At 34.1% G+C, this 17,047-nt stretch overlaps 1 protein-coding gene across 1 annotated transcript in view; it reads left to right on the forward strand.

Moving 5' to 3' along the window:
• LOC128181105 (DNA polymerase lambda-like) overlaps positions 1-16,837 on the forward strand; it is a 43,591-nt gene extending 26,754 nt beyond the window's left edge. The window contains exons 7-9 of the mRNA XM_052849375.1: positions 11,287-11,378; positions 12,547-12,708; positions 15,749-16,837. Coding sequence (XP_052705335.1) covers positions 11,287-11,378; positions 12,547-12,708; positions 15,749-15,856 — 362 coding nt within the window. The 3' untranslated portion in view covers positions 15,857-16,837. The remainder of the gene's footprint in view (positions 1-11,286; positions 11,379-12,546; positions 12,709-15,748) is intronic.
• The last annotated feature ends 210 nt before the right edge of the window (positions 16,838-17,047 follow it).

Genomic DNA, 17,047 nt, shown 5'->3' on the forward strand with positions numbered 1-17,047 from the left:
TCAAATACCTTGAAAATACATAACAGATGCAAGTCATATTCATATGTACATATTCCATAATCAGTCCGAACGAGTTCTCTGATGAGAACAGACAATTTATAAAAAAATATTTGTCTTAAAAAAAAGTTGTCATGATAACTACACAATGTACGGAATTTTAAAAAAAATACGGAATTGATATTTTGTCAACAATTTACACAACTTTAATAAAGCATTTGTTTGAACATAGCATTTTCTTGGTAAATATAAATATCTTTTCGAATTCAAGAAATTACATTTCATAGCACTTATTGATGTAATACAGCATGCACTTCTTCGGTCGCTAGAACTTTCGCTTGATATCTTTCTTGATCCTTTGTGAAAACCCATCTCCTCTCCCAATTTCTTAAAATCTTTTATAAATTCTGTACATCTATACTCCATTGTTATAAAATATTTCCCGTTATATCAATTATATTATGCAAATAAAATGGGATCTATACATGAACAGTATATATGAATTATGTATATGATTACATCTGTATAATAAGACTTATTGATTTAACATTCTATGTAATATTTCCCTCTGTGAGGGTCTTTGTCCAGTTGGCCAATGACAAAACTAGGTGGACAATCAAAAGTGAACAAAACTTGGGTGAAGTGACTCATAATGCATTGACCGTGTTTTGAAACGAAACATTCACATTTTGATCGAGTTTTCAATTGAGACACATAATGCATTCTATGTTTCTTCGTAATTTCGATATTTTTTTAAAATTGCTGTTCTCTCTTTTTAACGAGACAGCATATTACTGATATTACCTAAGACGTTCTTTTATGTATGGGGGGGGGGGGGGGGGGGGGTTCAGATTGTGACCTTGAACTCTATCGGTGAAGGTCAACATCTTCAAATTCTTCAAATGTTTGTGACCTTCAATCATTATTTTCCACATATTCGTCAATGTCTGCTATAAAACGGAGCCTAATTCATGAAATTAAACTCAAACACACAAATCATTCAACCTATTAGACCAATCCACATTTTGCAGAAAGTGGGTTGATTGTTGATTAGATCAACCCATAGGTCAAACGGATTCCCATTTTTGAGCCACATGTACAAAATACATGTACATGAATTTGGGCGCCCTGTGATGAAATTTAATTTTTTTATTCGATGTTTAGATTTCCCCGTCGTTGGGCAATCGAAATACACATCGGAAACGGAATTTTGATATAAAATGACAAAGTTACAAACCTCTTAACTACAAAGCTCTTATGAGAAATCCGGTTTATTCTCTAAAGATGGCGGCTAAGGGGACAAAACTTAATATGTAAAGTGTAGATTGGTCTATTTGCCCACCGAAAGATAATGCTGTATGAAAAAATAAATACTCATCTTTTTCCATATCAGAAGTTCGGTTTACACAGTGAAATATACATATACATTGTAATATTATTCTGAAATTCGTAGCAAGATCTTAAAAGAACTCTCATGCTGCACACGCACACAAAACAGACGAAGCTGATCAAATATGCAAAGAATTTCTTGGGATCATGATAAGGTTTGATGTCAAGGCGTTTTGTTGTGCTGAAGATAAGCTTTCAGAAGAGGGAAGTACAAGACTTTACATACATCAAATAGCATCAGCGTCCTTGATTTACTGCGCATGCATGGCACACTCAAAATGCAATGAATAATACAACCTCATTGTGATAACGAATTTTGAGAAGATGTGTACGTATAAAATTTGATTCCAATTTGACCATATGTTTTGGCATAAAACGCAAAATGTATTATATAATCTAACAACCCAGGCCCCGGGGCCATAAAACCTAGACGAGCTCACTTTAGATCTCAGTCTCACTTTTCCACTATGTATTCCTTTTGGAAAAGTGAGGCTGAGATCAAAAGTTAACTTGTCTAAGTTGTATGGCTCCGGGGCCTGGTCTCTATTAAAATTTGTTATACTTTAATGTTAAATACTGAAATCTGATTGGTTAAGACGCAGTTAATAATATTTACTATTACCCTCAGCGTTAGCAACGCACTTGGCAACGGGTAACATTAAAAAATATTACATGCGCGAAAATTATGCGCGTACGGTTCGCTGTAGAATTCACGTTATTCCTATATAAAAGCAGTAAAATTTTCTTAAAAATTTTTAAAAAGACATTCAGTATAACAAAATAAATAGTGCCTGTTTGGGAGGATAACAGTTGAAATTGACACCCCTCGAAAACCATTGTCAACCTCCGCTTCGCGTCGGTTGACAATGGTTTTCTCGGGGTGTCAATTTCAACTGTTACCCTCCCAAACAGGCACTATTTATATAATATTAACGTTTGCATGTTGACGTAGTTTTGAGTCCCTTTGCATATATTTTTGAAATGCCTCTTGTTTTTATAATGAAAGGCAACGCCTTCACATGTTCATGTATATTGTATTTACCTGTCGAAAGATTTTGTCATTTAAAAAAAATATGTTGTATTTAAGATCTGGTATGAAAATGTTCAGCTAAGTACACGCGGAATAGATTATAATAGGAAATTCTAGAATGTTATAAAGGTAAAAATAAATTTATTTTTCCCCATGTGAAATCATTTTGACCTAGAATAAAATCATTGAAATAAAAAGAAAAGAAAAACATCCGGGTTTTCCCCCGTCAGTGAAATATTCTAACTTCCTTTTACATGATTTTATATTTACTCTCACAGATATACGCGGTATAAAGTAGAATTCTCCAGGTATTTCTATGAACATTTACGTAAAGGAAAAACCCAGCTCAGTTTGTAAACAAATCCGACAGTGTATGATTGCATCATGATATATAATAACCAAGAGGCCTACTTAAGTCTATAATTTCGGTGAAACGTTCTTTTTATTGTATACGTATTAGTACATGTAAATGTTATGTCACCCCTGAAAAATTTAATTTCAAATCAGACGTCTGCAATGTCACCGTGGTATGTTAAGTCGATCGTCTGCTCAACAGAATTGCCTTAGAAAAAAACCAGTAGGTGTTTATGTAAGAAGTCATTGTGCTCTCTCCATTTCTTCTCTTGTTTTCGTATATGTACTTTGTTTACGGAATTAATGCTTAACCCGTGCGTATAGATGCACATGCAATTAGATATCATTATCGGTTTGTTGGTTTTTTGTTCAAGTACAAGCGGTTTAAAAAACAATGCCGTGCTTACGATTAAGCAATGCTTTTTGAAATTACAAAGAATCCTCTTGAAAGTGAAATTCTCGCCGCTTCCAAAACATTACTTATTTCAAATCTTGGTGCTCCAAATGTTTTTTCAACAACAATAGGATTTAACAATGTTACAAGTATGATTTCCACATTTCTGGTTAGTTTTAAACTGAGCATTTATTAAAATGGCGATAAAAAATGACGAAAAGTACTTGGAATGATAAACATTATTGTTATTAAAAACTGTAGTATATGACAACAAAAGTATTGAAAGTTAAAATTAGTGTGTTTGGAGATCAAGGCATGGGGTGCGTCTTTTCAATATTATTGACAACCACATATCATCAGAAAGTAATGATAACATGTTCGTTGTGTCGTCATCAATGAGTTTTCTTGGTCTTTACTTGACGTTCCTCCAGGTAATCAACAAGTTGATAGACTTCTATAGCACGGGTCATCGGTCTTGTTATTTCGCACAAACTAGCTAGCACCGAGTGAAAGTAAAATAAAAACAGTCTATGATTTTATCTATATTGTCAAACTCTAGCTACTCTACCTGTTGCAAAGGTACTGAAACCTCACTCATTCTGTTATTTTTGTGCGCGCAAACTCAAAGCACTATCCATCAAAACTCTTTTTTCTCTCAGAGAGAGAGAGAGAGAGATTCATTAAAAATTCTTAGGATTGAGAGAGAAAAATAGATTCATGTTAGTCAGGGATACTAAGAATTAAAGTTAATCGTTGAGAGAGAGAGAGAGAGATTCATTCATTTAAATTAATACTCTTAAAAGAAAGTATTAGTATTGAGAGAGAAATATAGATTCATGTTAGTCAGGGATACAAGGAATGTAAGGCCATTCTCCGATCGAGTGACCGAGTAATTGTTGGTTCTACACAGCACCACGTGTTCTTCTCGCCTTGTGTCACCGACTTCATGCCTCGCCACCAAGTGACGGTAATATCCAAACATTACGTATGCAAAGAAATGAGTAGGACGTCAGCAGAGACGCAGCCCTTTGTTTCGTGTCGTCTACAGAATGTTGGCATTTCACGACAATCATACAGCGGTCATTATATGAAACTTGAAACTGTTTCGAAATAATGAAAACAAAGTAAGAAAAATTGATTTGCTTAATCATGAAGATTTGCGGCACGCCAGGAAGAAAAAAAAATAAAATCGTTGCATTATTAAGATTATACATAATTGTATACAATTACTGAAATGAACAAAATGCTGGTAAATCGACAAGCAATATTAAAACTTGCACCTTGTTTTGTCAAATAACAACGTTTCTGCAAGCTTAAGATTTCACACACTACTTCGAATTGCAAAAATAATGATTTTCTCTGATTCTTTTAATCTTATGAATGATAGACAGTTGAAATGTTTGTTTTGCATGCCTTGCAAAGGCTTGCACACTGAAATTTATAGACTTGTTTCAGGAATGCATCATTCAACACTCCCCAAGTTACGCAAAACGCAGTTCCATCAGAACTTCGATATCAGAAAATTGGCCATGATATATCAAAGCTTTGTGAAATCGGAGGGAAAATTCAGTGGCTATGACGTGTGCTTCTTTTATTCCTTGTACTTTCAAGAGGGAATTATATATTCATGAAGGACGTTCGTTCGTAGCTGAAAATTAGAAGAAAAAAAGTAGATGCTTGAGTATAGATAAAGCACGTTGTTTTTGTTGTTGTTGTCGATTTCTTATTTTTTTTTTTTGGGGGGGGGGGTATCTGTATCGTCAGAAACTGAAACTAGGCTTCGTTGGTGCGCAACAAATCAGTGTGATTTGGCTGTAATGCTTCAAACATAAGAGATGTGAGACAGCTTTTAGATAATTCAACTTTTATACATTAGATTTTGTGATGGGATTAAGGGTGGTTTTAAACATTAAATATTAATAAATGCTTAAATAACTTGAATTATTTGCATAACTGCTTTTAGGTACGTCAATGTATTTCATATATATAGTTGCATTGGGTTGATTATAATAGAATATTCATTTCTTAATGAAATTTGTTGTCTCTTGTCACACAGACTTGTACTTTGTAATCTAGACGACCCGGCGTAGGGGCCGTGTGTAGCTTAAATGGACACGGAGATCATTTTTTTTAAAAATCTCAGTCATAATTTCATGTATACTATATATCTCTCATGAAAGTGAGACTGGGACCATTTATTGAGTGCCATTGACCGGAAGTCATAAATGTATAGATGCGATTTCTTGAATCTTAATGCTCAGTGTAACACAAAGACTAGTTTATTTTAGCAACAAAAAGCTTAGCCCTTATAATTGTGAGTTTATCCTGATTTTAGATGTGGGCACTGTTGACATTCTTGGGACATTACCAATTCCGTGAAAGAATTTTAAGGAATTCATCTAGTCCTTGGCTGCCCAGACAAAATACTAGTAATGCATGTATTGAATGTTTTGCAAGATTGATTACACAATTCAGCTCTTGTATTACAGTGTCTTATTTATGTTTCATTGTTTAGGTTTGCTGTGTACTAGGCATTTAATTAATGTCGTTTTCAAGAAATGCATGAATTGCATGAATTGCAGTCATTGTGCATACCACAGGCATTTTTGGAATATTAAGGAAATTCGATGCATTTTGGTTGTTAATTCTAATACGTTTTTAATATACAATTAGGTGTTAAGTGGTAGACTTAGTTAATTAGCCTTGTTTCCGAGACACACAGTCTTGTATTAATTAAGTTGACCGACTTTGTTATATTATAAAATTCAGATTCAGAGTCTCATTGTATTAACTAAGATCCAATTAAATGCTAATTACACTATTCGGAGAAAATTGTCTGTCATATCCTTTGTAGAATGTTTGTCGCAGTTTTTTTTTCATCCAGAAAAATAAAATTAAAGAATACAGTGTACGTGTGATGAAATTTAATTATGAAGGGAATAAAAGTCAGTAAACGGATCTATTTATTTAGTGTCCTTACATGTCAAAATATTAAAGAGAAAAATTAATCCCTTATTAGGACACGATAAATGCTTTATTGATGATCGATGCGTTTTGATGAAGATCAAAAAGAAAAATTTTTTTTTTTTGTAATTATCATTTTTTATCTAGGTCACGAACTTTGAAAAAATCCCCTTGATCTTTAAACACCACGATCAAAGTTACATGTATGTCCCTTAAGATGTATAATGGTTAATCATTAATTATCAAGATACAACGCCTATTGGCTTCATTCATACTCTTTACCATAAGTTTATGTAAGTTGTTACCTATCAGCTCAATAATTGTCCGTGTTTTTGATTAATTTAATATGTAAAATCAAACATACATGTATCTTATAGTACCTATCGAACGTGATGCAGCGATGTCAGAAAATTAATATCATATTTGTTGCCCTTGATTATAATGGCCGTTACTTCAGCAGACGTAAAACGGACGATTTATATTTGTATCAATTGAGAAGCTTTGACTTTTCGCAAAGAAGACAATAAAACCCCAGTTATACAGTAAATCCAAGTCCATATTCCTTTGTTCATCATCATTGGCGGACACGAGTTGACATCCAACCACCTATTCTGATTTGCAACATTTTAATATAGTATCCATGCTTTATCCAACAGCAAACATTTGTCGCATACATTTCATTTATAGTTCAGTACCATGATTGTGATATCTTGTTGACAAAATTGTGATTTTTTAAAGAACAGATGACGTCTATCACTGTTATTTATTAAATTATTCAAATTGAGTTTGATTTTTTTCCATAAAAGTTTTCTTGTTTTGAAAATAACAAAGACGGGGAAAGGATTTTATCTTTAACAAATACTTATCTCGATTAATAATTCAGAGAAAGTTTTTACTTCAGTATAATTATTTTTTAATAAATTTATTCAGAGATATTATAAAACATACTCTCGATACTCTTTCGTAAATGACCGATATGGACTGACTAGGAAAAAAGTTCAGATCAGGATTGGTTTCAAAAAAGTGTGAATTTACGGGCGTTTAGTATCGCTGCAAAGCAGAAACATGATTCATTGAATATTGAACTGCATGGTCTGTTTAATGTTGAGTCGCGTGATATGTTGAATCAGCTGTGTGATGTGTTGAATGAACTGCGTGATATGTTGAGAGAGCTTCGTGATATGTGATATGTTGAATGAGCTAGCTGCGTGATATATTGAAGGAGCTGTGTGTTATGTTGAAATAGCTGCGTGATATGTGGAAAGAGCTGTGTGACATGTTGAATAAACTGCGTGATATATTGAAGGAGCTGTGTGTTATGTTGAATTAGCTGCGGGAAGTGTTAAAGTAGCTGTGTGATATATGTTAAACGTAATATGTTGAATTAGCTTCGTGGTCTATTGAAAATTGAGCTACATGGACTGTTAAATGTGGATTCCGATAGGTGATCATTCAGTTAATGCAGGACTGGCCACAGAATGAGGCGATTTATTTCTGACGCCTGGTTCAGACTGATACACAATATCTGGGAGATTATTATGATTCATAGTTTAACAAGGGACATCCGGGACCTTGGCTTAACGATGGATCTCCCTTATAGTGTCGATTTGTACACTGTATAGATGTAAGCGTACTGTTACTGTCACTGGGCAGAGTATGTATTGAACACCCTGCATTCACTTCATTGATTGTAGAGTCTCGACGGTTACTGTATAAAAAAGTCGTTGTATTTTTATGAGCAATACAGATTTTTGTCATTAAATTCCTATATTGGTCTCATTTTCACTTTAGTTTAAAATAGAAGTTTCTGTCGAACTGTTCATACTAAAGAAACAGGTCAAAAATGACCACGAGCAAATACATGTTAGTTAAAATATATTTAAACTATAATATCAATCAAAAAAATCACCATGTTCGCGTAGAAAACATTCCAAAACAAGCATTCTGAGAGTATTGCATAAGCAATACACGTCCCCTACCGGTTTGTGGAAATTGTGAAAACAATGCACTGTTATGCAGAATATCGAACCCGAACATTAAAAAAATGGAATAAAAATATGAATTTTCTCGATTATATGTCAACCAGACGTTACAAAAGTGTAAACTTGATCTGTAGATTGACTTTTTGAAGCTGTTCAGCAAATTTCGTATTATTCCTCAAACGCATAAAGAAAAAAAGTGTGGAAAACTGAAGTTGGACAGACAGATGGACGGACAGACGGACGGACTGACGGACGCAGAGGAAAGCTATAGTCCCCTCCGGTATAAACCGCTAGGGGACTAATAAAGGAGCGACTATTGTATTCAATATGAACAGCATTTGTCTTTAAGTACATCATAATTTGCGCACATGCATGTACATGAAAGTGCGTGTGTAGATGCCCTCTGTATAACACCCAGAAAGTGATGACTCTTATTCTTCGTATCTCTTTTAATTTAAAAAAATCTTGATCATTCATAGAAGGAGAAAGAGGCCATCCATTCTACAGTAGGTAATCTAGAAGCACGTCTCTACAAATGTCACAGTCTGCAGTTCTCGGTAGATAATTAAACATTCCACACACGCATTCTTAAGTAATTACCTGCATGCCCTCGCCTGATGTATGAGGACCCAGCGAGAAAGGATTAGTGGTTAGGACTGCTTGTTCATTCTGATTGGTGACTCATCTACGGTAACGGCACACTCTTTTAATTTGTTTCTCTCTCTCACGTTCACAAAATCCTAACACTGGCGGTGAGAAATTGATGCTCTCTTCTTATCGTTGGTTGGTCCACCTGTGCTTCAAGGTGAATGGTGATGCCAGTAAAGCGACGAAACCAAGAGTGATGGAACGTAAATAAACTTAAACGGGAAGTGGAATGTGATTTGCATAAGTAATTTACTTTAAATTGTTGTTATTTTGTGTATATTTATAAAATTTTATATGTTTCAAGTTTTTAAAAAAAAAGCAAAAACAACATAATTACACGTTTAACCACAAAACGGACAGAAACATACGTAAGAGTTATTTATTTATGTTGTTTTCGTTGCAAAAGACTGCGAAAATAAACCTATCTATACAAGAGAAAATTATATCAAGGTGCTGATCTAACACTTATATGCATAGATGTGTTGTTATATACATGTGCGTTTTTTCATGTTAGGAATGCTTTTATTAGCACAATTTATAAAAAAAAAACTATTCTTATATGAGTTGATTTTTTGCAGTCTGGAAACCAAATCTATTATGTTCAAAGTTTGCATTCAATAAAAAGCAAATTTTAATTTTTAACCAATGTTTTCTCGATTGTTTTTTTCGCATTGGATACGTTTGTCTTCTTCTTTTCCTCCTCCTCGTTTTAATTCTTCGCAGTTCTTGTTGAAATCAACCTAACTTTATGTATAACGAATGCTATATTGTGAAAAAGGGTTTTGGTTACTTTACATGGCATCGCAATAGTAGGTGTCATTGATTTGATATCAACTGTTTAACGGTTGATTCTGTGAAGTATTGGGTCACAAACAATTGTCATTCATCAGCCGCATCAATTTGACGGAAGGACGGTGATCACATTGACTTCAAGTTGTCAGCTAAGGGTGATGGATAATCTGTCATTAATATTCACAGGTAATTATCGAAGTGAACGGATCTTACCACAAGTCATTACCATTGATTAACCCCAGGGTTCGTCTCGCTCGTAAACGCCCTGCAGGAAAGTGAACCTAGCGTGAACTTAAAACGAGGTCGTCTTCACGATAACCATTGATAAAACAGATATCTAGGATAGCAAGCAATAAACGATCAAAATACTTTCAAGATATAATATGTCTTATGTTGATTTGTAAAAATGTATAAAAATTTCAAAAATCATGGAATGCTTACATCCTATCATTAAGATATTTACATGTAATAATTATTGAACACGATGGCTTTATGGATTTGTAAAACCTTCGTTTATACCTTTGCCAAGGTAGCATTTTTGCACCTGTCTAAAGTGCACCCGTCAACGGTTTTCGAAATATCTATATAGTATATGTAGGATCTCTCATGATTTGCGACGGTTTCTGATTTTTATCCAACTCGGTGTGTGTTTTCTATCCTTGAACTTTGAGGAGGTGACAGAAAAACAACGAGTTGGAAAAATCATATACCATTGCAAATCATCTATCTTCTTATTATCATATGTTTTACTACGTCTATTATCAAACTACGAATTCGATCTTTTCTGTAAACATCGTAGTGGTGAGCCGCACAACACATTTACTACAAGATCAAGAACTAGAGACTAAAATAAAAACTAAACGAATCAAGCTTTACAAGCAAACATTTCATTTTTTTTTTTACAATTTCTGATCAATTTCTGAAAGAAAATTTATTAAAAAGCATACTTCACATAATATTACTCTTGACTTTTTAATTACATGTATATTATTTTGTTACTTTTTCAATTTACGTCAATATTTCGACTTTGTTAGAGCAACGTAAAGGCGAAGAAGAATATTTATTGTGATATCAACAATTTATTTAATAAGTGATATCAACTGCATATCGTGCTAAACGTGTGATAAATTTTTGGATCTGTTTACACAATGTCGAAAAATCATAACCACATTTATGTCAACGTGTTTTTACGTATGACTTCGCAAAATGCTTACGTTCGTTATATGCAAAAAGCGGTTTGCCAATTGCAAGGTTGTTTGATTGCAAATCGAATCATGGTGGTGTACATTTTGTGCAAAATTCTGTATTGTACATTGTGTTAAGCCCGTATTAAGCACATATGTATTATTAAATGTAGGGTATTTAATTTTATTATGAGAAAAATATATTACGTCGTGTGCCTGTGGTTATTCTACTCTGTGGTCAAAGTTCTACATGTATTGGAAATGCCTACATGCATTTAAAAATGTATAAATGTTATATTTAACATTTCCGTAATACATGTATCGGCCCCTTACTTACTGCATCTTTTAATATTGAAACAATTAATATGAATGTAGGTCCGATTGCAAACTTTTTGCATTTGCTTTTTTCTTATTTTAAGTTATTTGGACATTTTTTCGGGAACGATGATTTTCACTATATTTACATATACACGATTTTCCTCTGGTATATGAACATTTTGCTTTTATTTCCATATGTGCAATGATTTTAAGTTGAGCTCCTCTCGTTGACAGGTTTTCTGACGGACGACCTAGTAACAGCAGAGGACAACGGAAATCAGAAGAAATATTTGGGAGTCTGTAGACTTCCGGGAGAGAACCAAAAGGTTAGAAATCCTGCGGATTCAAGATTAGGTTTTCTTGGTTTTTAAAAATTAAAATGGCACCAGAGATAAATTTAAATACCTCTTAAAACAGCATTGTTAATAAAACATGTAAATTCCCTAACAGTTCAAACGTTTTGTCTTGCAGCTCACGCTGTTAAATTGTAGTGTGTCTTTTATATTGACAATTACGTTGCAAATACGTTCCCTCTTTATTCATCAGCTCAAATAGACGTAACTTTAATTTTTATTGAAATATTTCATTATACATTGCAAACAAAGTTTGAAGGGGGCTTATGAGAATTACCTTTCAATGTATGACCTATGGGTGTCATTATTTTGACGCACGTTCATTTGCATTTTGGCAAGAAAGAAAAAGTTATGTACACGATTACTGTCTAAAAGAGAAATACTTGAGTTATTAAATTTTCTTAGGGCCCGGGGGGGGGGGGGGTCATTAATGAGCTTGCTAATAGTACTTTCAGTTACATGTATTTATGGATAATTTATAAACGAGCTGGATGCATTGCAGTTTTCTAGATAAAAAAAGACCCGGTTTTTTACTGTGAAAGTTTCATCGTAGAAAGCAATAGAAAAGAAAAAAAGCGTAAAAACTGGTTTGACGGGCCAGATTTGACGAGTGTCTAGGTTTTACCTCCTGGGAAATTTGATTGAAAAGTCGTGCATTGTACCTCATAAATTATGGACGATCTAATTACTATTCACTTCTAGACCTGTTCAATATTCGACACATGCGTGCACTTCGATTACTCTGTGTGTAAATATTAGTCATTATCTTCCTGGTTCGCGGCGCCCCACCCCCCGCGGCCAAATCAGTGGGGAGTTTTATAGAAAATTTCTTAATTGAAATCATTATTGATTTTTTTTAAATTTTCCTCTTCTCTAGATGTTTTGCAAAGATGAAAATGAAATTAGGATAATCTAATCTAAATATATTGTAGCATCAGGACCTATACACGTGCTATCCTCTCACAGCATTGCACGTTTTTCTAGGTGATTGTTCTGGCACCAAGTTCGAGCTTAAACCCCGGATGTTTTTACAAAACATAACTTTAATATCTTTAATTTTGATCTGTAAAAAAAAAGCCACAGAAACAGAGAAAATCAAAGTAATTATAATTGTTAGTCATGTTTGTTACTTTCTTTGCAGCATCGCAGAATTGATATCATTGTGGTGCCATATGACGAGTACGCATGCGCGTTGGTTTACTTTACCGGATCAGCCCATCTAAACCGATCTTTGAGGTTATTGGCCAAGAAGTCAGGGATGTCCCTGTCAGAGCACTCACTAAATACCGGGGTGATCAGAAAGGTAACGACTGCTGACCTTAATTACTTGTCTAGAGAAAGGTTACACTAATTGCAGATGACCTTAATATCGGCATTAACCTTTCCAGCAGTAATCGCAGACAATCACTGTTGACTAATGATTTTGTTTGCAACAAACTGACTGGCAATATCTACATGAAGCGTATTTTTGTTCGTGAAAAACGACCACTTTCAAAAATTATTTGTACAGGGCACTTAATTGCATTCAGAGTATACGTAATCAAAACGAGTGCAGTGTGATGCACCTTAACTATTTATTGTTGTACTTATATAAGAAGATTCTTTGGAAATTGCAATTACAATGTTTGTTTTTAAGTGTATAATGTAAGTTGTTTGCAGGTGTGTAATTAGGACTGTCTTTTTACACTTCAACAAAATTAACCCGTAAATGTCTACTGAAAGATATCAAGTTGTCAACACAAATGAATATTTTAAAAAATGACAAAATGATAATTCCATAAATGAGAAGAATATTCTCTGATAGATTAGATGGTCGTAAGTAGAGACATTAAACGACCTATAGGTAGAGGCATCGTTGAGAAAAAATGTGCAATTGAAAGCTCTACCTGTCAGGGAGGTGTGAACACCAAGTACAATCCCCTAGAAAACAGACAGGTTCAACCTTTGCAAGAGCACGTCTATCCTAGTCCAATTCATTTTTTCTCTATGATTTATCAAGTTATGGATTTTAGAGGCATTAACAAATCTAGTCGGTATGCTGCAGATCCAAGGAAGATTAAACTAGTATTGCCAATTACACTGTGCATCGCACGTAGTTTGCTTTTTCTTTTTTATAGAATAAAAACTGATTTTTCATTTACCAATATGGCGCATGCTATGGTGTTTAATTGTAAACTTTTAATATTTTTCTTATTTTATTAAAATAAGCGTAGCAATTGCGTATTTAGACGCGTAAATGGCTGGGGCCTTGAGACGTAGCACCACTTACTTGCGCCATTCAATTAAGTTGATAAGATAACATAAATTGTTTATTATTTGCAATTTAGAGCTATAGAATCTGTTGGTTCTCTTTAAAAATGTAATATTTGATTAATCTATTCTAAAGTAAGATAAGGGAAGTGTTCTTTAGAAAATGCATTATGAGTTAAAAGTCAAAACTGGGATTCTTTACATGAATACGATATTATGCAAATGAAGGGTACTATCTTAACATAAATTCGCAATTCGCTTTGCAGCTTTAAAGACAACCATATATAGTACGTGTATTTTAACTATTTTTAAAACAATTTAGCTATAATTAACTGTGTGTATATTTTGCATCTTGATAAACTGCAATATATATTTTTGTGCGAGATATTCTCTCTCTCTCTCTCTCTCACTCTCTGCAATTTTTCTGTTTTTTCTACCTTCAATATTCACTTGCATTGGTTGACGGCGTCATTAATTTATCGCGGAAACACCAGACCCACAGAAACATCAGACAGCTAGGACTTACTTTATGACGAGGTGAGACAGGTTAATTGATTTCTAATCAACGGCTGTCATTCTATCACAGAAGTTCAAGGTGAGATGTTTGGAGTCCACAGGGAATATACATGTATATTAGATCTGTGAAAATGAAGCGAAGCGTACACTTTTACACCCTCTGTTCAAGGGGCGTCATACCTGCTGTACTATTGCAGTGAAAACATAAGGAACTCTTAAAAGTGCAGACGTTTCAATAAGATTAGCTTTGCTCGATTCGATTATCGACAATTAACAAGTATTGGAATCCATTCAAGCAATTCTACTCTTACATATTATATTGATTGAAATTAGTTGCAATGTCTCAACATATCGACAACCCCTGCAAACAAAAAACGTTCAGAAAACTTCTTTCAATCTTACCAATATATATTATCATTTAAAGGGGAAACCTAAACAGGTTTTTTTTTAGTAATTTTAAACGTCTTTAATTGTCCGACAAGCTGTGTCAATTACAAGGCTGCAATGGTCACGTGCCAATACTCGATCCTTTTCCCGCGGAGATGCTGCGCGTTGAAATCGGCGTTTGACGCACTTTGGCAATTTACTTCCCCTCTCTGTACACCATATCGCTGTACTAAGCTGCAGATATATAATATTATTGCTCAGCATCACACGATTCTCATGCGATACCACACACTGAGCTACGGTTATAAGGTGAAGGTCATCTTTCAGTTATGCACTAACAGGTTGCAAGAATTCTTGGATCACGATTGAATAAGAATAAGGAAAGCTAGGGAATTCATTCACTGAATACTGAAGGTGAATCCGAGATCTTTTATGCTCATGACGCAATGTCAATAAAAGTTCTTTTGGCACTCTTTTGACGATTTGATTTGCGACATAAGTCTTCTAATGGGGGAAATTCGCAGGCTTTGGGATAAGGAGGACAGTCTTTTGTATAACACTTGACCATAAGCTAAGGTCATTGTTTTTATTTGTAGCGGCATGTGCGTGCTAAATTCAAGAACTATAAGAAGACATTTTGAAACATTGACCAGAGTACTGCTGAAACCTCCGTACAAGTCATTTTTGAGTCAAAACGAGTTGTAAAACTACAAACTAATCAATATTATCCCACGTTCTTTAATTAGAAGTCGTTTTGAATAGACCTCTTGAAGACGTGTCAATATTCCTTCTCGACTCATATAATTCTGTAATTGAAAATTGAAACGGATTTTTCTCTTCAGAATAAGCTAGATGATTTCAATAGAACTGTCCAATATATTTCTCCAAAATTACAGACCCAAGACACCAGAAACCTGCTATACTCAATAATTATTGAAACTGATGAGAACGTTTGCTGGGGAAATTGCGTTTTTCTTTTGTTTAACCATTCCCAGTTACCGCAAACCAAATATGAAATATTGCTATCAGCGCAAAAAATCTACTTCACCATGTCTTCTTAGGTTTCTTTTATAGGTTTGTTTTGCAAGGTGCTAATTTAGCAGGGGAATTCCCCAAAACTTTCATTTTCAATCTTATTGACTACTCATTTGCACCGACTTTGTTGATGCTTTGTAATTTCACTCTTTCAGGGAAACGAGAAAGTCTTTGAGGGAACCCCCCTACCCACCCCCACAGAAGAATCGGTTTTCAGACATCTGGGGGTACCCTACCGTCCACCAGAGGAGAGGGATCACTGACAAACCAATAAGAGAGCTCCAATGTAATACGTAATTGGGCGGATTCTGATAGATTGGTGTGCGTTTCCAGCATTTTGATCCTCGGTATCTGAAAATTTGCCGCCAATTACCTGTAGATGTAATCGAGGGAGTAATCTTGCAAAAGGAAGCATTGTTCATGGTTGTCTTGTATCTTCATCCTTTGACGAATAGCTCTGTATGATAATTAAGATTATTGATGATATTGTGCTTTATATCTATTCAAGGCGTTTACCTTGTATGGTAGTAGATTGTCAAATTGTCAATTCTGAATTGACTGGTAGTACCGTACTGATTACAATATTACCAAAGAGATGTTGTTCCTAAATATGTTCAATGATGGAACCAAGCTACACGGTAGATTTATACAAGAAGTAATCATGAAATGTAACCTTATGCTGTAGTAAATTTACTATAGCTAATACTATTTTGATTGTACATATTTTTTAGAATCGAATGGTCGAAATATTTGCAACTTATTTACTCATATGTATATAGTCTAGTATGCTTATATAGATGTTAGTTTATTTTCATAGGATTTTTAGTCACTCATTATTATATTTTTTTTTGCATGCCCGTATTTATTGCATAGATTTTTACTTTCAAAAATGGAACTTAAAATATCATTTTGAACTCCCTTTACTTTACTCATTATTCCAATATACTCATTTTTTTCTACATACACGTGTTTACATTTATATAGTGTTTATTTCAAATAACCAAACAATATCGTTTCTTTGATCAATTTTATACTATATTTGTATATCATAATCATGATTAATTGGAATCAAATTAAAAAACCTCTATGTCTGTCTATTTTTGCAACCTGTTCCCCTGTATATACATAGCCATAGCTGTTTTTCCCTGTCTTTTCTCTGCATTGGTTCGATTGTACCTATATAACACAATATTCGTACTGTATATCCTTGGTCATCTATGGCCAGTATGTAGTTTGCATCTGCATATTAAAGTCAAATCTATGTAAGAATCAAAATTCGGTGGCCACGCATAGTCACGGATTTTCTTCATACTTGACAATTTGATAGACTTTGGTGAGTAAAAAAGCATAACACCATTTGTGTGTTGCTATATGGTCCCGTTGCCATGGTAACCGACGGTAAAGATGTAAAAATGGTATTTTAATGCTTATTTGAGAACATATTGTGAGTAATG

Source organism: Crassostrea angulata, chromosome 4 (assembly GCF_025612915.1).
Source record: "Crassostrea angulata isolate pt1a10 chromosome 4, ASM2561291v2, whole genome shotgun sequence".
Classification (NCBI taxonomy): domain Eukaryota; kingdom Metazoa; phylum Mollusca; class Bivalvia; order Ostreida; family Ostreidae; genus Magallana; species Magallana angulata.